This window comes from Garra rufa, chromosome 22 (assembly GCF_049309525.1).
Source record: "Garra rufa chromosome 22, GarRuf1.0, whole genome shotgun sequence".
Lineage (NCBI taxonomy): Eukaryota > Metazoa > Chordata > Actinopteri > Cypriniformes > Cyprinidae > Garra > Garra rufa.
The window spans coordinates 34,089,268-34,104,366 of NC_133382.1; the positions used below are offsets into that span (position 1 = coordinate 34,089,268).

Sequence of the window (15,099 nt, forward strand, 5' to 3'; positions counted from 1 at the left end):
TGATCCAACTGAATGTCCCAATGTGAAATACCCTGACATCTACAACTATTTGTGTCCTTAAACACTCGTTTTTTGGGTCAACAGCTTATAAAAACGTAGTTCTGTGTTTTTTAGCTTGTTTACTGTACACCTTGTCTCATAGCAGCTTTTAGACATTGTTTTGTTTTTTGTTACAAGTCATAAATAACAAGGAGTCAGCTTCCCGCAATACAAAGTCAGTGGATAGCATTGGATTGTTTCTCCAGCCCTGGTGTGGGCGTGGCCTAAATGTGCTCTGTCTCTATGTGTTGATGTAATTTTAACTGAAAATGGGGCGGGAAATATCCAGCATGCCCTGCCCCCTTTTTAAATAGCCAATTGCGTTTCATTCATAACACAGATTGGGTTAGAGCTGTTGAGCTCAGTAACGCCGCATTTGATAGTGTATGACTGCCACAATCTCTTCCATATCACTATAAAATATACCATTCTGTGTAGAATTCAAATGGGTCCGATACGTTTTATGGTCTGTGCCGACCATATGATCCGTTTTATGCGTCTGTGGCATATGATCCGCACCGTGCTAGCGCATCTCTGGACTGGAGCACTGTGCGCGTTGCAGCTGATCGTGCGAAACAGCGCAAAACCAGATTCTTTCAACCCAATGGAAAGCATATTTACACTGTCTGAATCGTTCCCTATCCCTTATATACCCTCCATTCACCATACACAAAATACTACACAAAATATTAATTCTGTGAACAAATGACGACTTCAGCCTCAACTTCCAACCCTCACCCTTGACTTTGTATTGCGGGAAGCTGCCTCCTTGTCATTTCTGACTTATAACAAAAAACAGGACAGTGTCTAAAAGCTGCTATGTGACAAGGTGTACAGTAAACAAGCTAATAAAAACTCAGAACTAAGTTTTTATAAGCTGTCAACCCCCCAAAAAATGAGCGTTTAAGGACACAAAAGTAGAGCGCAATGTGTCATATTACTCTGAGAACTACACCGACTGGAGGGAAATGTAATCAGAGACAGGAAACATTCATTATTTTTACCTACTTTTTAACTTAATTACTAAAATGATGGGACAAGCTATAGCTTGGTATTTGTCCACTTTGATAGTAGTTCTCAGAGTAATATGACACATTGTGCTCTACTTTTGTGTCCTTAAACGCTTATTTTTTTTAGGTCAACAGCTTATAAAAAGCTTGTTTACTGTAAACCTTGTCACGCAGCAGCTTTAAGACATTGTTCTGTTTTTTTTTTCTGTTTTTTTTTTTATGGGCGTGGCCTAAACTACAACAGTGTAGGGGGCAAGACGCTTCGGATTCTAGAGAGCTTTTGATTGGACAAACAGTTTGATGGGACGCTGAAGTGCAGGGTGATGTCATCAAAATCGTTGATCCATATTGGCGGAAGTTAGAAACTTTTGAAAGTTTCTAACTTTTGGAAGTTTTGAATGCTTCTATATTGTAAATGTGAACTTTGGAATAGTTTTGAAACACACTAGCTTACAGATAACTTTAAGGATAACATATTAATACTAAAAGCCAAAAAAAACTTCCATTTTGATATCATGGGGACTTTAAAAAAAAGTACATTTTATGTAGTATGAAAATGGGTAGTATAAATTTAATTCAGATGTTTAACACCCACTATGTTTTTACTATGACGAGACCTACCGGTGTCAGTTGCGTCGCTTTACTACCTGGCTTTCAATCCAAAGTTGTGAAATTAATTTATGTGCAACATTGGAATATCGCAAAAAAAAAACATTTGCGAATAACCACTGCTTCTATCAAATGAGTCAAAGAAAACAACTGGCACACTAAATATCACTAAAATAAAACGATAAACTGGCACTAAATATCACTAAAAACGTAGGAGCCACTGATATAATAATTTTCATATTTGTGACCCTGGACCACAAAATCAATCTTAAGTAGCACTCGTATATTTATAGCAATAGCCAAAATACAGTATGGGTCAAAATTGTTGATTTTTCTTTTGTGCCAAAAATCATTGGGATATTAAGTAAATATCAAGTTCCATGAAGATATTTTGTAAATTTCCTACCGTAAATATATCAAAACTTACTTTTTGATTGGTAATATGCATTGCTAACAACTTCATTTGAAGCAATTTTCTCAATATTTCGATTTTTTGCACCCTCAGATTCCAGATTTTCAAACAGTTGTAGCTCGGCCAAATATCGTCCTGTCCTAACAAACCATACATCAATGGAAAGATTATTTTAATATCATGCAAAACACTTCTGCAAGGTAATTATGCAGAAATAAATTGATGACAGACTTTAATCCGGCATTTAAGAATGGCCATAAGAACATTTCAGATGCTGTGCAATAAAATCAGTCCACTGGTGCAAAGTCACGTGACTTTTTTGATGTGCATGGAAGAATGTATTCGTACATGCATTTCCATGTCCCATTATTCACCTTAACAATTTTTCAAAAAAGTTAAAAAACTTTTTTTTTTTTTTGATATTTCCATCATTTGTTTCTAATGCGATACTTCAAAATGCGCATATAAATATTTGATGGAAACATAGCTAGTGCCATTTATATATCCTTTCCTGTTGCCTAATGCAATAGTAAAGTTACTTGAGTATCCTGATGGAACTAGTAGGTCATCCGTGTAATTTTGCCTACCGTTTTTTGAATTTAGACATACTCCTCTTTTGGCGCACTGTTTTTCGTATACCATATAGGAAACTATACCATTTTCTGATGCAGCGTTGAGTATTTTTATTTGCAGTGACACAATGGCAAACTGACCATTGGCTCTTTTATTTTGCTACATTTTCTCTCATTCCAAGTAACGTGAGTGCACCATGTTGGTATTTCCATCGTCTTTGCTACTGGATGATTAGAACATTGAGGTAATAAAGCAACATTTCCTTAAGGCATAACAGCATTAAAATCATTGAATTCTAAGAGCCAGTGAGTAAGTGGCTAAGGGCTTGTGATGTTTAATAGTTACTTACTTGATCAGGTGATTGATTGTATCAGGGTCTCGAGCTGACACCGTGCCAACCGAGCTGCCAGCAGGGGTGTCTTCATCCACCTCAAAAATGTACAGAGCCCGAATGAAGACCGGAGGTTCATCAACATCCGTGACTGTGATTCGGACCGTAGCAGTGTCACTAAAAGGACCCAGTTGCTCAAAGCGTCGATCTATATGGGTGTTGGTCACCTGCACCCGTAGTGAGTACAGCCTCTTACTCTCATAATCTAGTTGCTGAACGGGAGAAAGGTTACAAGAGCAAAGATAAGATGTTAGTCTTGGTCTTCATGACCTGTCTGAAGAAAAGAAGGCTTACTTTTCTGATATGCTTCAGCTTGCGTCTATATGGTCACAGATTAATGACATGCTCTAGCAATGTCGCCCTAAACTTTTCTAAATCGAAAGCTCAGTTTTGCATACGAGTGCTTATCGCCATCCCCTTTTATTCCCAGTTGAATGTCTTTTTTATAAAGGCAGGGCATCGTGCTTTAATGCAGCCTTTTAATTATGAAACGATTAAAGACTCAAGGTACGATCTTTTACCTTTTCGCCATTCAGGCCTTCTTCCGTAGCTATCTTTCATTCTAGTTTAAGCAATAAGATTTGCATAATTGCCTGAGCCTCGTCAAAGCCTGACCTGACAGAGAGAGGAAATAAGCTATAGGCAGATTTCAGCAGGCAAATAGATCCCTGTGCCACACAAAAGGGAAAAAGGGACTTTTTGGGCTGTGAATAGAATTAAGCACCTTTGTAAAGTTGATAGGACACGAAGGCTTCGATTTAGGGGATTACTTTCTAAGCACTTCGCTTCGTATGGGTGCGCGCGTGCGTATGAAAGAATGAGAGAATGAGAATGAGGGAAAGACCGCCGGATGGCACGGATTTTATTTCCAATCGCCGACTAACAGTGGGATGTTTAAAACATTAGATATAGGGGCCTGTTTACCTTCTTCACCGTTATCACCCCTTCCTGGCTGGTGCTGTCCGTGATGATATTGAACACCTCTTGCCCATCTCCGTCTAGGACGGAGTACCACATCTCAGCGTTCTGTCCCACATCCGCGTCGTACGCTTTGATCCGGCCCACCGATGATCCGATTCCGGCCGACTCTGGAGTGGAGAGATGATAGGTACCTGGAGAAGGAGAGCAAAATAAATCAATTGAGTAAACAGTCAGGTGTTTGTACGAACTCTTTGTTCTCGAGCGAGGCGCTTCACCGTGCATTTGTCTATTTGTTTATCCTTCTCTCGGGGGAAAAGTGGAGCTGCCTCTCAGTGGTTATTCTTTAATAGAATTTCAGCTCCGATGAGCCATTGGAGAAGGTTCTTTTTAAACCCAGTTTGTGGAAACTGTTCCTGATGTGGCTCTTGTATTGGATTTGAGACTGTGGCAAAGAGAGAAGGATTATCACCCCAAATGAAGCTCCTGCTGTGCTCTCTTTCTCTCCATCTTTCTGTTTTCTAGTTTCTATCCTTCTTTCTCTATCCACCCTTCTCTCTTCCTCTCTAAAAGCCTCTTTCTGTGGAGATTTTATTTTGGGTTCACATTGTGACTCATCCTGGTCAGTAGGAGAAACGGGCCCCGAGCATTTCCATGATAATTCAGCTGAACCATGACGTACGTGCGTTGCCGTTCTTATGAAATGTCACTTGCAAAACTTGCCATACAAACAGATGATTTCATACGCTCATTATGCTGAATCTGTTTGCAAGTCCAAGCACAATTCTGCTCATAATTACCCCGATAATCTAGCCTGCATCAATTTTTAATAGCTGACTGGCAGTCAAACCCTTGTTCATTTGATATGCACTTTTCGGCACTTTCTAAGCCCTTTGTTCTAGACTTTCAAAACCATTTTTCTCCCATCAAGGTCTATAGAAAGACAAAGAAAAGGTGTTTTGCACCCAAATGAGTCATAATTTAGTTTTACGTGACCTAAAATGGGCTGCTTTGGCTACTGCACCTTTTAAATCCTCCAGTTGCAAACCATCTCTTTGGATTGAGTAGAAAGCTTTGCATTTTGTATGTTAGATTATGGCTACTTAGTACATCAAACTCTTTGAGTTAAAAATTTAGAGCAAGGGAAATTATTCCTGTAGCTCAAATGGTAGTTAATGGTGTTAAAGGGGTCATATGATGCGGTTTCTTGTTTTCCTTTGTCTTTGGAGTGTTACAAGCTGTTTGTGCAGATAAGATCTGTAAAGTTGCAAAAGTTAAAGTCTCCAAACCAAAGAGATATTTATTATAAAAGTTAAGACTCAGCCACACCTCCCTAAATTGGCTCGTTCAAACCAGCTGTAGTAGTGCTGCATCCGCCATGTTGTGGAGATGCAGTATGTTTCATTGTGAAAGCGAAAGCACTTTGTTTGGCCTTCCAAATGAGGACACAACTAGAAATCTGGGAGAAGATGAACCTGGGAGAGCAGCTTACAATGCTAGCTGTACACAAAGGGTTAAGGCTATAAAGTGGGGCAATTCCAACTTTGCAAGGAAAGTCTGCGCTTCTGACTGACGGCTTTAAGTACGTTTTCATATTTAAAGAATTCAGTACTGACTATTCAAACGCGAGTTTTAAGCAAGCGGCAACCTCCCGCTCACTCTATTGAAAACAACACGGAAGTGAGTTAAACCACAATTCATCGACTGGCCCCTAGAGACTGGCTCCAAAAAAGAGTCAATCCCATAGACTCCCCATGTTAAAATGGCCAACTTTACAGCAGAAAAAAAAAATTGTTTACAGCCCATATAGTCTATATATTGCTAATTTCGCCTTTCATGTCAACTGTGAGGGGGGGGGGGGGTGAATTTTTTTATAACTCATCCGTTTAAGTTATATTAAGCCTATATCCTGCCTCTGCCCATTTCCGATTATCCGGGAGTGACACGCAATGACGCGATTCCAAAATGGCGACGGCCGAATCCTGCCCACTATGAGCTTCAAAATTGCTCTTCAGAATATTTTTTACAGTCTATGGTTTTGAGCAATGTAGAGTAGTCTTATTGTTTCTCATTCTACGATAGCAAATGCAGACACGTAAAAAAACATTATGAGTCACATTAATAAGTAGTTATTTCCCCACTGGATGCAACAAATGCCTTATTTATAATGGGTTTTATTGTTTCTGTCTCGTCACGCCAAGAAACGGCATGGTAAGGGGCGTAACATTTCTGTCACACGCTTGAGGTATTCGGCCAATCACAATGCACCGGATAGCTGGCCAATCAGAGAACACCTCGGTTTTCATCAAAGATGAGTTTTGTAAAAATCAAAGTGTTTCAGAAAGGCAAGGCAGAGAGGTGCTACAATAATGTACAGAATGTGGAAAATAATATGTTTGAACCTCAAACTGCATAAACACATTGCATTACAACAAATACTCAAAATAATGCTCTTTTTAGCAACATCATATGACCCCTTTAACAATGCCAAGGTCAAGGTTTTGATTCCCTGAGAATGCACACACTGATTTAATATAGTTTGAATGTATTATAAAAGGCTTTGGATAAAGGTTTTTGTCAAATTTGATTTGTTGTATGTGTGATTTAAAACTTTCAGATACTTTTTTTATTTGAATTTAAATTGAGGTAGTAAACAGGATTCAAAATTGCATTTAAAAAAAGTTTGTCTAAACAAACTATGACTGTTGGTTTGACTAGAGAAAAGTTAAAGAAAAGAATGCTGAGGAAATGCTTTATTTTCCAAAATGCATCACCTGTGTCAGATTTCTTTGAAACGCAGCTCAGGAAGTTTCTTTCTAATTCAAATTCTAATACCGATGTCATGATGTCTCCTTCAAGTCAACATATGCATATGAGAGGAAAGTCTGTGCTGTCTTACTGTGGGGGAATCGAGGAGGACTGTTGTTGACATCCACGAGAGTGATGTTGACTGTAGTGGTCCCGGAGAGACCGCCCATCTGTCCAGCCATGTCCTTAGCCTGAATCACCACCTGATAGTGCTCCCGGTTCTCTCGAATCATGTTCGGAAGCGCCGTCCTTATGACGCCTGACAGGATGGACGGACACAGGTTTTGTTAGGTGCTATCTAATGAGCTTCTCTGACTTCATTATTTATATCTTAATGTCACGCTAAAAAAGAAGGTTGGTCGAGGGAAAAAAAACATAACCAAGGAAATGAATTCCCTGCCTTGGGGTATTTTTTAAGAGCGAGTTTTAATTGAGTAGGACGTCAATCTTCAAATGATGTTGTGATAAGGTTATTAGTACATGAGAGCTGAATTTATGTGTTTTTTACTAAAATATGTTACATTTACTAAAATATATATGGAAAATTAAGATACTTTATTAAATTAGAATAAAAATAAATTATACCAAAAGGCACACATGTAGATTGGAATACACAGTATGGAAAGAATAAGAATAATAAATCTGTAATAAATACTAAATAACTGTGTTGAGAAAATGTCTCTGTCATGTTTCATTTTATAATTCAAAAGATGAAATTATATAATATATGTGACCCTGGACAACAAAACCAGTCATAGAAGCACAAAAATAATTTGTGTGAAAAATCATTAGAATTAAGTAATATATGTTCCAACATATTCTGTAAATATATCAAAATGTAAGTTTTAAATAGTAATATGCATTGCTAAAACTTCATTTAGACAACTTTATAGGCAATTTTCTCAATATTTAGATTTTTTTTTTTTTTGCCCCCTCAGATTCCAGATTTTTAAATAGTTTGTATCTTGGCCAAATATTGTCTCAGTTTCACAAAAAAATTACCCTTATGACTGCTTTTGTGGTCCAGGGTCACATATACAGTATATACTAATTTCTGTAATAATGAGAATAATAATAATAGTAATAATAAAAATCTCTATATAAGAATTCTGACTTTTTTCCTCAAAACTGTGAGATATAAATGCACAACTGCAAGTTATAAAGTCAGAATTGCTTTTATAATTGTGATATATATAAACTCGCAATTCTGACTTTTTTTCTCCGAATTTACTCGCAATTGTGAGTTATTAAATCCAGTTCTGAGGAGAAAAAAAGAGTAAATCTCACAATTCTGACTTTGTAACTCGCAATTGCGAGTTTATATCACACAATTCTGATACAAACTCACAATCTTACAATTCTTAGAAATAAAGTCAGAATTGTGAGATAACAAGTCACAATAACCTTTTTTTATTTTTTATTCAGTGGTGGAAACGGGAGATCATCATTGAAAATAATGAGAAGAGTAAAAGTACGCAGCACAGATTGCAGTAATGAGAGTTTTGGGAAATTCTAAATCTTAATGGACCTAAAAGTTGTCTTCTTTTTCTTTATGCAAAATATAATTCCTTATCCTCTAGTTTTAGGCTGAAATATGATCAAGACATCTTCTTGACAGGCTTTATGTAATTCACCCACACATGTATGAAACCATGTTAGCAAATCCTGTATCACCTTACTATTGTATCCCATCTTTTAATCATTTCAAGTCACGCTTGTTCTCTCATCTTTTCCCAACTTACTTACCCGTTTCAGGTTCGACTGAGAAATACGGCTGGCCCTGCAGTATGCTGTAAACCAGCTTGGCGCTGTTTCCATATGATTCATCATCTGCATCAGTGGCTGTAACTCTCATTACGAATGCACCTTGAGAGAGAAAGAGCAAAAGAGAATTATAGAGAGACGTATTTCAGCCCTAACATGACTGTAAAACATGATCCCCACATCCAGTATTAAAACCTCAACCATGATCAAAGCGGCGCATCCTAAAGGTGCAGCGCGAACGACAAATTCCTAGCTGTAAAACCGGCTATTAGCCTATATGATGAGACCCCCACCCTCCCAGCGTGAGCAGTGATCAAGGCGAATGCATGATCACTCGTGCTTTCATCTTCTTTATCTCAGTGTGTTTCTTATCTAAATCCTAGTCTCATAATTACTCCAGCTGCACGGTGAGATGGACATATCTTTAATTGTAGTTTTTCTTTCGCTCGCTCTCTCTGGGTCATCCCATTCATTTTCTGCTCTGATGGAATCTGCTGTATGTTGCTGGGTAACGTCAGACTAATAATCTGCTCAAAGAAACATTATAATTAGACCAATTAATCTAGAACTAACATGATTTTGGGGGGTTCGTTTTCAGCTTGACACAGCTTTGGACAGCTGTAGGAAGGGAAAAAAAATTGTCTCTGATATGAAAAGCTTTTTGAAATGATGGTTTAAGTAAACCAACTCATTTGGCTGCTGATATTTGGCTCTACAGTAATGTTCTACCATAGGCTAAGCAATATATTAAATATTCACCATATTTCAAATGTTTTTGCTGGTGATTCACAAGATATCATAAGTAATTCTGCAATCCTTCCTTAACTCTCTACTATATGCCGATATGAAACTGTCATAAGGGATGTATAAATAGGTTCTCTAATTTTAACTTCAGTAGAAAATAAAAACATTAGTGTTGGTAAGTTTGAGTATTTTCGGTGAATAAATTCAAACTGGCATTTTCCATCTACAGTTTTTAAAAGTTATTATAATAATATAATAATAATTATGGGGTTCAAAATTGTTTTTGTTATATTGGTACATACATTTATATTATATATTTATCTTATACCATATATTATGTTTTATACTAATACTATATAATTACAAAGTATTTATATTATTTATTTTAATATTATTTAACTATTCTAAAATATTTTTTTTATTTTTACCAAAAGTACTGCTGTTTTTAATAATTTATTTATAATATATTATATAAATTATAAAAATATATTATATTGATTATATTATATTATTTACAAATTTAATACATATAAATATAATAATTTCTATTTTATATTTTAGATAATAATTTTAATTAGAATTGTTACGTTTTATACTATTACTATATAATTGCAAAGTATACAAGTCAAAAGTTTTTGAACAATAAGAAGTCTCTTCTTCTCACCAAGCCTGCATTTATTTCATTCAAAGTAAAGCAAAAACAGGAAAAATATGAAATATTTTTACTATTTAAAATAATTGCTTTCTATTTGAATAATGTAATTTTTACTGTTATTTCAAAGATGAATTTTTAGCATCATTACTCCAGTCACATGATCCTTCAGAAATCATTCTAATATTCTGAGTTGCTGCTCAAAAACACATTTATTATTAATATGTTGAAAAAGCTGAGTATAATTTTTTCGGGTGAATAGAAAGAAAGTTCAGAACAGCATTTATCTGAAATAGAAATCTTTTGTAACATTATAAATGTATTTACCATCACTTTTGATCAATTTATGCTGAAAATTTACCTTTGATCACAAGAATAAATTCCATTTGAAAATATATTCAAATAGAAAACATTTATTTTAAATAGTAAAAATATTTGACAATTTTACTGATTTTGCTGCACTTTGGATCAAATATATGCAGGCTAGATAAGCAAAAGACCTTTTAAAACATTAAAAATCGTACTGTTCAAAAACTTTTGACTGGTACTGTATGTCAGTAGAACACAAATGAGAATGAAGAAATACGGCATACATTAATTTTTTTTTCACCAGAACTATAAGTATTGCTATTTTTAATAATGCAATGCTTTATTGATACATATATTTAAACATTCATTCAAGTGAACAAAAAAATCTATATTGTATCTGTATATACATGTTGTATGTATTTGATTTGACTATTTTCAGTGTTTCTCTGGCCATTTGAGATCAAGCAGATCTTCAAAATTGATTTTGAATGTCATCAAAAGGCTGTGAAATATAAAGATTTTTTTCTCTGTTTTGTAGCTATATCGCTCACCCTTTGTGCTACTGAAAGTTTTGAGGTGTTTTCAAGCGTGTAGTACACCATTACCCACAATAAAAGTCTGATCTTGGCCTGGTCTCAGATAATAACTAGTGACAACAACTTTTCTCCTGCCACATGAAGGGCAAAATCACTCCTCGTCGTAGCTGCCAACAACCGAGCTTTCCATTACACTCCCGGCATCCTGTGAGTAGTTTCCTCCGAGGTTTCGCCGTTTTCATTTGTGTACCACTGACATCTTACTGTTCGTTCTTCTCAACAGACTTTAGAGGTGACTTCGCGGCTTCTCAGTCTCACCTCTCAAGGTGGACCAAATGCACATGTTGTTTCTGCCATGGATCAGCGGCGTCCTTGGCATCAACAAGACCTCCGCCGAGCGGCGTTCGCGCTCCGAACGGCTCGAAGAATACTAATGAATGCGGAAACATCTGTCGCCCTCCGATCCCATTCCGATAACACGGAGGGAAACAGAGTCTCAGTCTTCATGGATGGCCAGATCTGATTAACGGCAGGCACGTACGCAACACATGGCCGGTTTGTTCGGTTTAAACGCGAGTGCCACCGTGACCTCACGGTTTGGCAAGCAGAGCCGTTCGTGAATTCGTACACGGTCGGGAGAAAGGAAGAGCTCAAGCGAAGTGTCAAACGAGCACGGTGTCCCATTTATGTTACGGAGTACCGGGGATGATGTAACTTTGAACCCCACGGAGAAATACAGATATGAAAGGAGGAACGAGCCTGACGGAAAGAGAAACGGGAAAGAAAGGCTTGGAAAGAGCTTGGGTTTCAACTGCAAAGGCCTGAGGGAAAAAGACTGTGGTCCATTTAAAAGGCTGCTTTTACCAGATTGTGTTGAATAAATAACTCTCCCCACAGTTAAGCCGTTGTAACGTGACGTGCTTTTACATCTGCGAGCGATATAAATATAGGTAGTGACAGCGAATCTGCTACGTATCATGTTAAGAATCTGAATTAAACAACATGGCTTGTAAAACACAGGTGCTTTTGAGACTCTCGACGGCGGAGACATAAAGGAGATCAGGCGCTGTAATGTAAGAATCCGACTGAGAGTCCCTGAAGCTTGAGTGGAGTGGTCTTGCATTTGTCTGAAAGGATGACTGCTAGTGTTTCATGCCTCAGGGATCCATCTTTCAACAAACACGCTTGCATTAAGATCTATTCTCCGATGAGACATGCAGAACTTAACAGAATTTTGAATACCTTTACGCTTTAATAACACATTTCATTCTGATGTCGCATTGAAAATGTCACCACAAGGACGTGCCGATAGTGCTGATTGGCCGATGACACCTCAAGAATGAATACAGTCCCAAACCCTTCACTAGTGACTGAGCTGTGACATGAAAGGCAGCAGACAGGGAAAATATTAGTCCATTTCATGCTTCAAAAAATATTGGGGACTAGTGAAGCATCTGCTGTAATATAATGAAATATTTGTGATTTTTGACAGCATGTTGCATGCTAACTTTTTTCCCCATTTCATCAGACAACACAGCTATTTCTGAATGGTCACTGAAGAAAGATGCAGATGGTGAATACTACTATAGTCCAGTTTTCTGCTAAGAGTGAGCTAAGGATAAATGTGTTAACTTATACGATAATTGATATGCCTAATTATATTAATTATATTTGTCCTTTCAACAGAAATTATGGAAAGGCTTCTATGACACAAGGCCACAGAAATATGATCTCTCCAAAAAGACAGTATCATGTTGAGTGGCAACCTGAATCGGTGGGTATTTATTTATTTATTTATTTATTAAATTACACTATTACTAATAATAATAATTTTCTGATTGCTTTCCATATATCCATATATATATATACACACACACACACACACACCGCTGTTCCAAATTTTGGGATCAGATTATTCATGTTTTTTAAAGAAGTATTTTCTGCTCATCAAGGCTGTGTTTGTTTAATTAAAAATACAGAAAAAAAGCAATATTGTAAAATATTATTGCAATTTAAAATAGTGGTTTTCTATTTTAATATACTATAAAATATAATTTATTTTTGTGATAGAAAGCTGAATTTTCAGCATCATTACTCCAGTCTTCAGTGTCACATGAGCCTTTAGAAATCATTCAATTCTTACATGCTGATTTATTATCAATGTTGGAAACAGTTCTGTTGCTTAATATTTTTTTTGGAACCTGTGATACTTTTTTCAGTTTTTGTGATACTTTGTTCAAAGTTTGGGGTCAGTATTTTTTTTCTTTCTTTCATTGTTTAAAAGAAATAAATGTGTTGAATGTGCACAAATGTGTTAAAATTATAACAAAGTGATAGTAAAGATTTATATTGTTAGAAAAGACTTTCATCAAAGAAAAAAGTTATTTTATTCATGTTTCAAAAAACATTTAGCAGCACAATTGTTTCCAACACTGATAATAAATGAGCATATTAGAGTAATTCATGTGACACTGAAGACTGGAGTAATGGTGCTGAAGTATATTTAAAGTATATTAAATAGAAACCCACTATTTTAAATTGCAAAAATATTTTACAATATTGCTGTTTTTTTTTTTTTCAGCATTTTTAATTAAATAAACGCAGCCTTGACGAGCATAAAATTATTCTTCTTCATTTTTATCAAATAAATACAACTTTGATGAGCATAAGACTTAAAAAAAACATAAAAAAAATTAATGGCAGTACTTTTTTTTTAATACTGCAAAAAAAATAACAGCTTGGGATAGATTACTAATATATTATTATTATTATTACTACTACTACATACACTGTAAAAAATGACCGTGAATTTAACGGTAAAAAACTTTAAAAATGCTACGTTAAAAAACTGGTGAAATGGTTAATGGTAAGTTCCCCTTCTATATACGGTGAAAAAACGTGTTGGACATTGCATGTAATTTTATGGTAGTATACCATTTTTTGAATTGAAAAAGAACGTAACATTTACAGTGAATAACCGTAAACTGACATTCCCAGAATTCCCTGTGTTTAATTTTTTTAATTGAATGTTTTTTCGTTGAAATAACTTTTTCTTCTTAGATTTTTCTTGGCAGTTTTGTACATTAGGGTTGTATGTTACATCTAATGTTGTTAAATTAATTAAATTGCATTATTTCAGTTTTATGTGTGTTACCATGATGGTGTTTAGTATGTGTGTGAATGACACTGTGCACCTTCTATATATGTAAAATCTCCTTGTGATGGGCTTTGGTTCATCATGTGATGTTGTCATCACCACCTGCTTTTGGTGGTTATCAGTGTATTACAAAGGTACAAAACAGATTTCAGTTTTCACTTCAAAAGGTGGGTAGATTACAGTATTTACCTGTATATTTAAGTGAAAACCGTAAAATGTAAAAGATTGGTACCGTATTTTTTACAGTAAAACTCTGGTAACCACAGCTGCCAGGTTTTTACCGTAAATTTTATGCCTTTTTTTTTTTTTTTTTTTTACAGTGTATTTATTACTACTACTACTACTGCTACTACAAATAATAATACTTTTACTGATGTTATGCAAAAAAATAACAGCTTGGAATAGTTTATCATTAGTATTATTAATTTTATTAATAAATGAATAATTCCTTTTGTGTCCCTCTCAATCACAGCCAGGTTTATGTGATGGGCCATTTCTAATGGTTGCATAATGACAGTTGTGCTCTAGGGGGCGATGCATCTCACTGTCTAATTATTAATAAGGTGTCAAAATGGCAAAAGTAAAACTGTGCAAAGATTAATTTCTGTTTGGTAACCTCTGACACATTGTGTCAAGCGTTCCCAAACAGTGCTTTATGAATTGACAAACACAAACAGGTACACCAGGACCACTTCAAGCATAATTTCCTCATTTCCTCGTGATTAATCTTTGATTCGTTTGCCGGGTCACAATGATTAAGATCCACAATGATTATCTTATCATAACACAAAATCTTTAATCAAAACCGGCTGCCTTGTTTTTGTCGCAACTGCAAATGAGTTTTGATTCATTTGAGATAAACCTGCGGGTTAATTTGTTGCTTCGTGAAGAGTAATTGATTTCAGCTTGCTGCATCCCGTTCATTTACTTTGATTCTCTCTGCCGCTCTTAATGGGTTTAAAATCACTGATAATTGAATGAATTCAGACGGGATATTGTAAGATCTTTATCCTCCCTGCAAATCACGTGAAGTTTGTCATAGTTTTAATCAGCGTTGATTAAGTGCCTGAAAGAATGTGTTTTCCGGTTAGCAGGAAAAAAAAAGAAAGTCTTTCTCTTTATTGGCCAATGTCACTTTGCTCGTCATGGTGAAGACAGTTTTGACTGCTTGGTAAAC

The 15,099-nt window shown here is 35.8% G+C and overlaps 1 protein-coding gene across 1 annotated transcript in view; it reads right to left on the bottom strand.

The window, feature by feature from the left end:
- Window positions 1–15,099, bottom strand: part of cdh10b (cadherin 10, type 2b (T2-cadherin)) — an 86,127-nt gene that overhangs the window by 29,916 nt on the left and 41,112 nt on the right. Inside the window, exons 4-7 of the mRNA XM_073827702.1 lie at window positions 8,507–8,626; window positions 6,852–7,019; window positions 3,959–4,146; window positions 2,993–3,246 (exon numbers count right to left, since the gene is read on the bottom strand). Of these exons, the coding sequence (XP_073683803.1) occupies window positions 2,993–3,246; window positions 3,959–4,146; window positions 6,852–7,019; window positions 8,507–8,626 (730 nt within the window). The remainder of the gene's footprint in view (window positions 1–2,992; window positions 3,247–3,958; window positions 4,147–6,851; window positions 7,020–8,506; window positions 8,627–15,099) is intronic.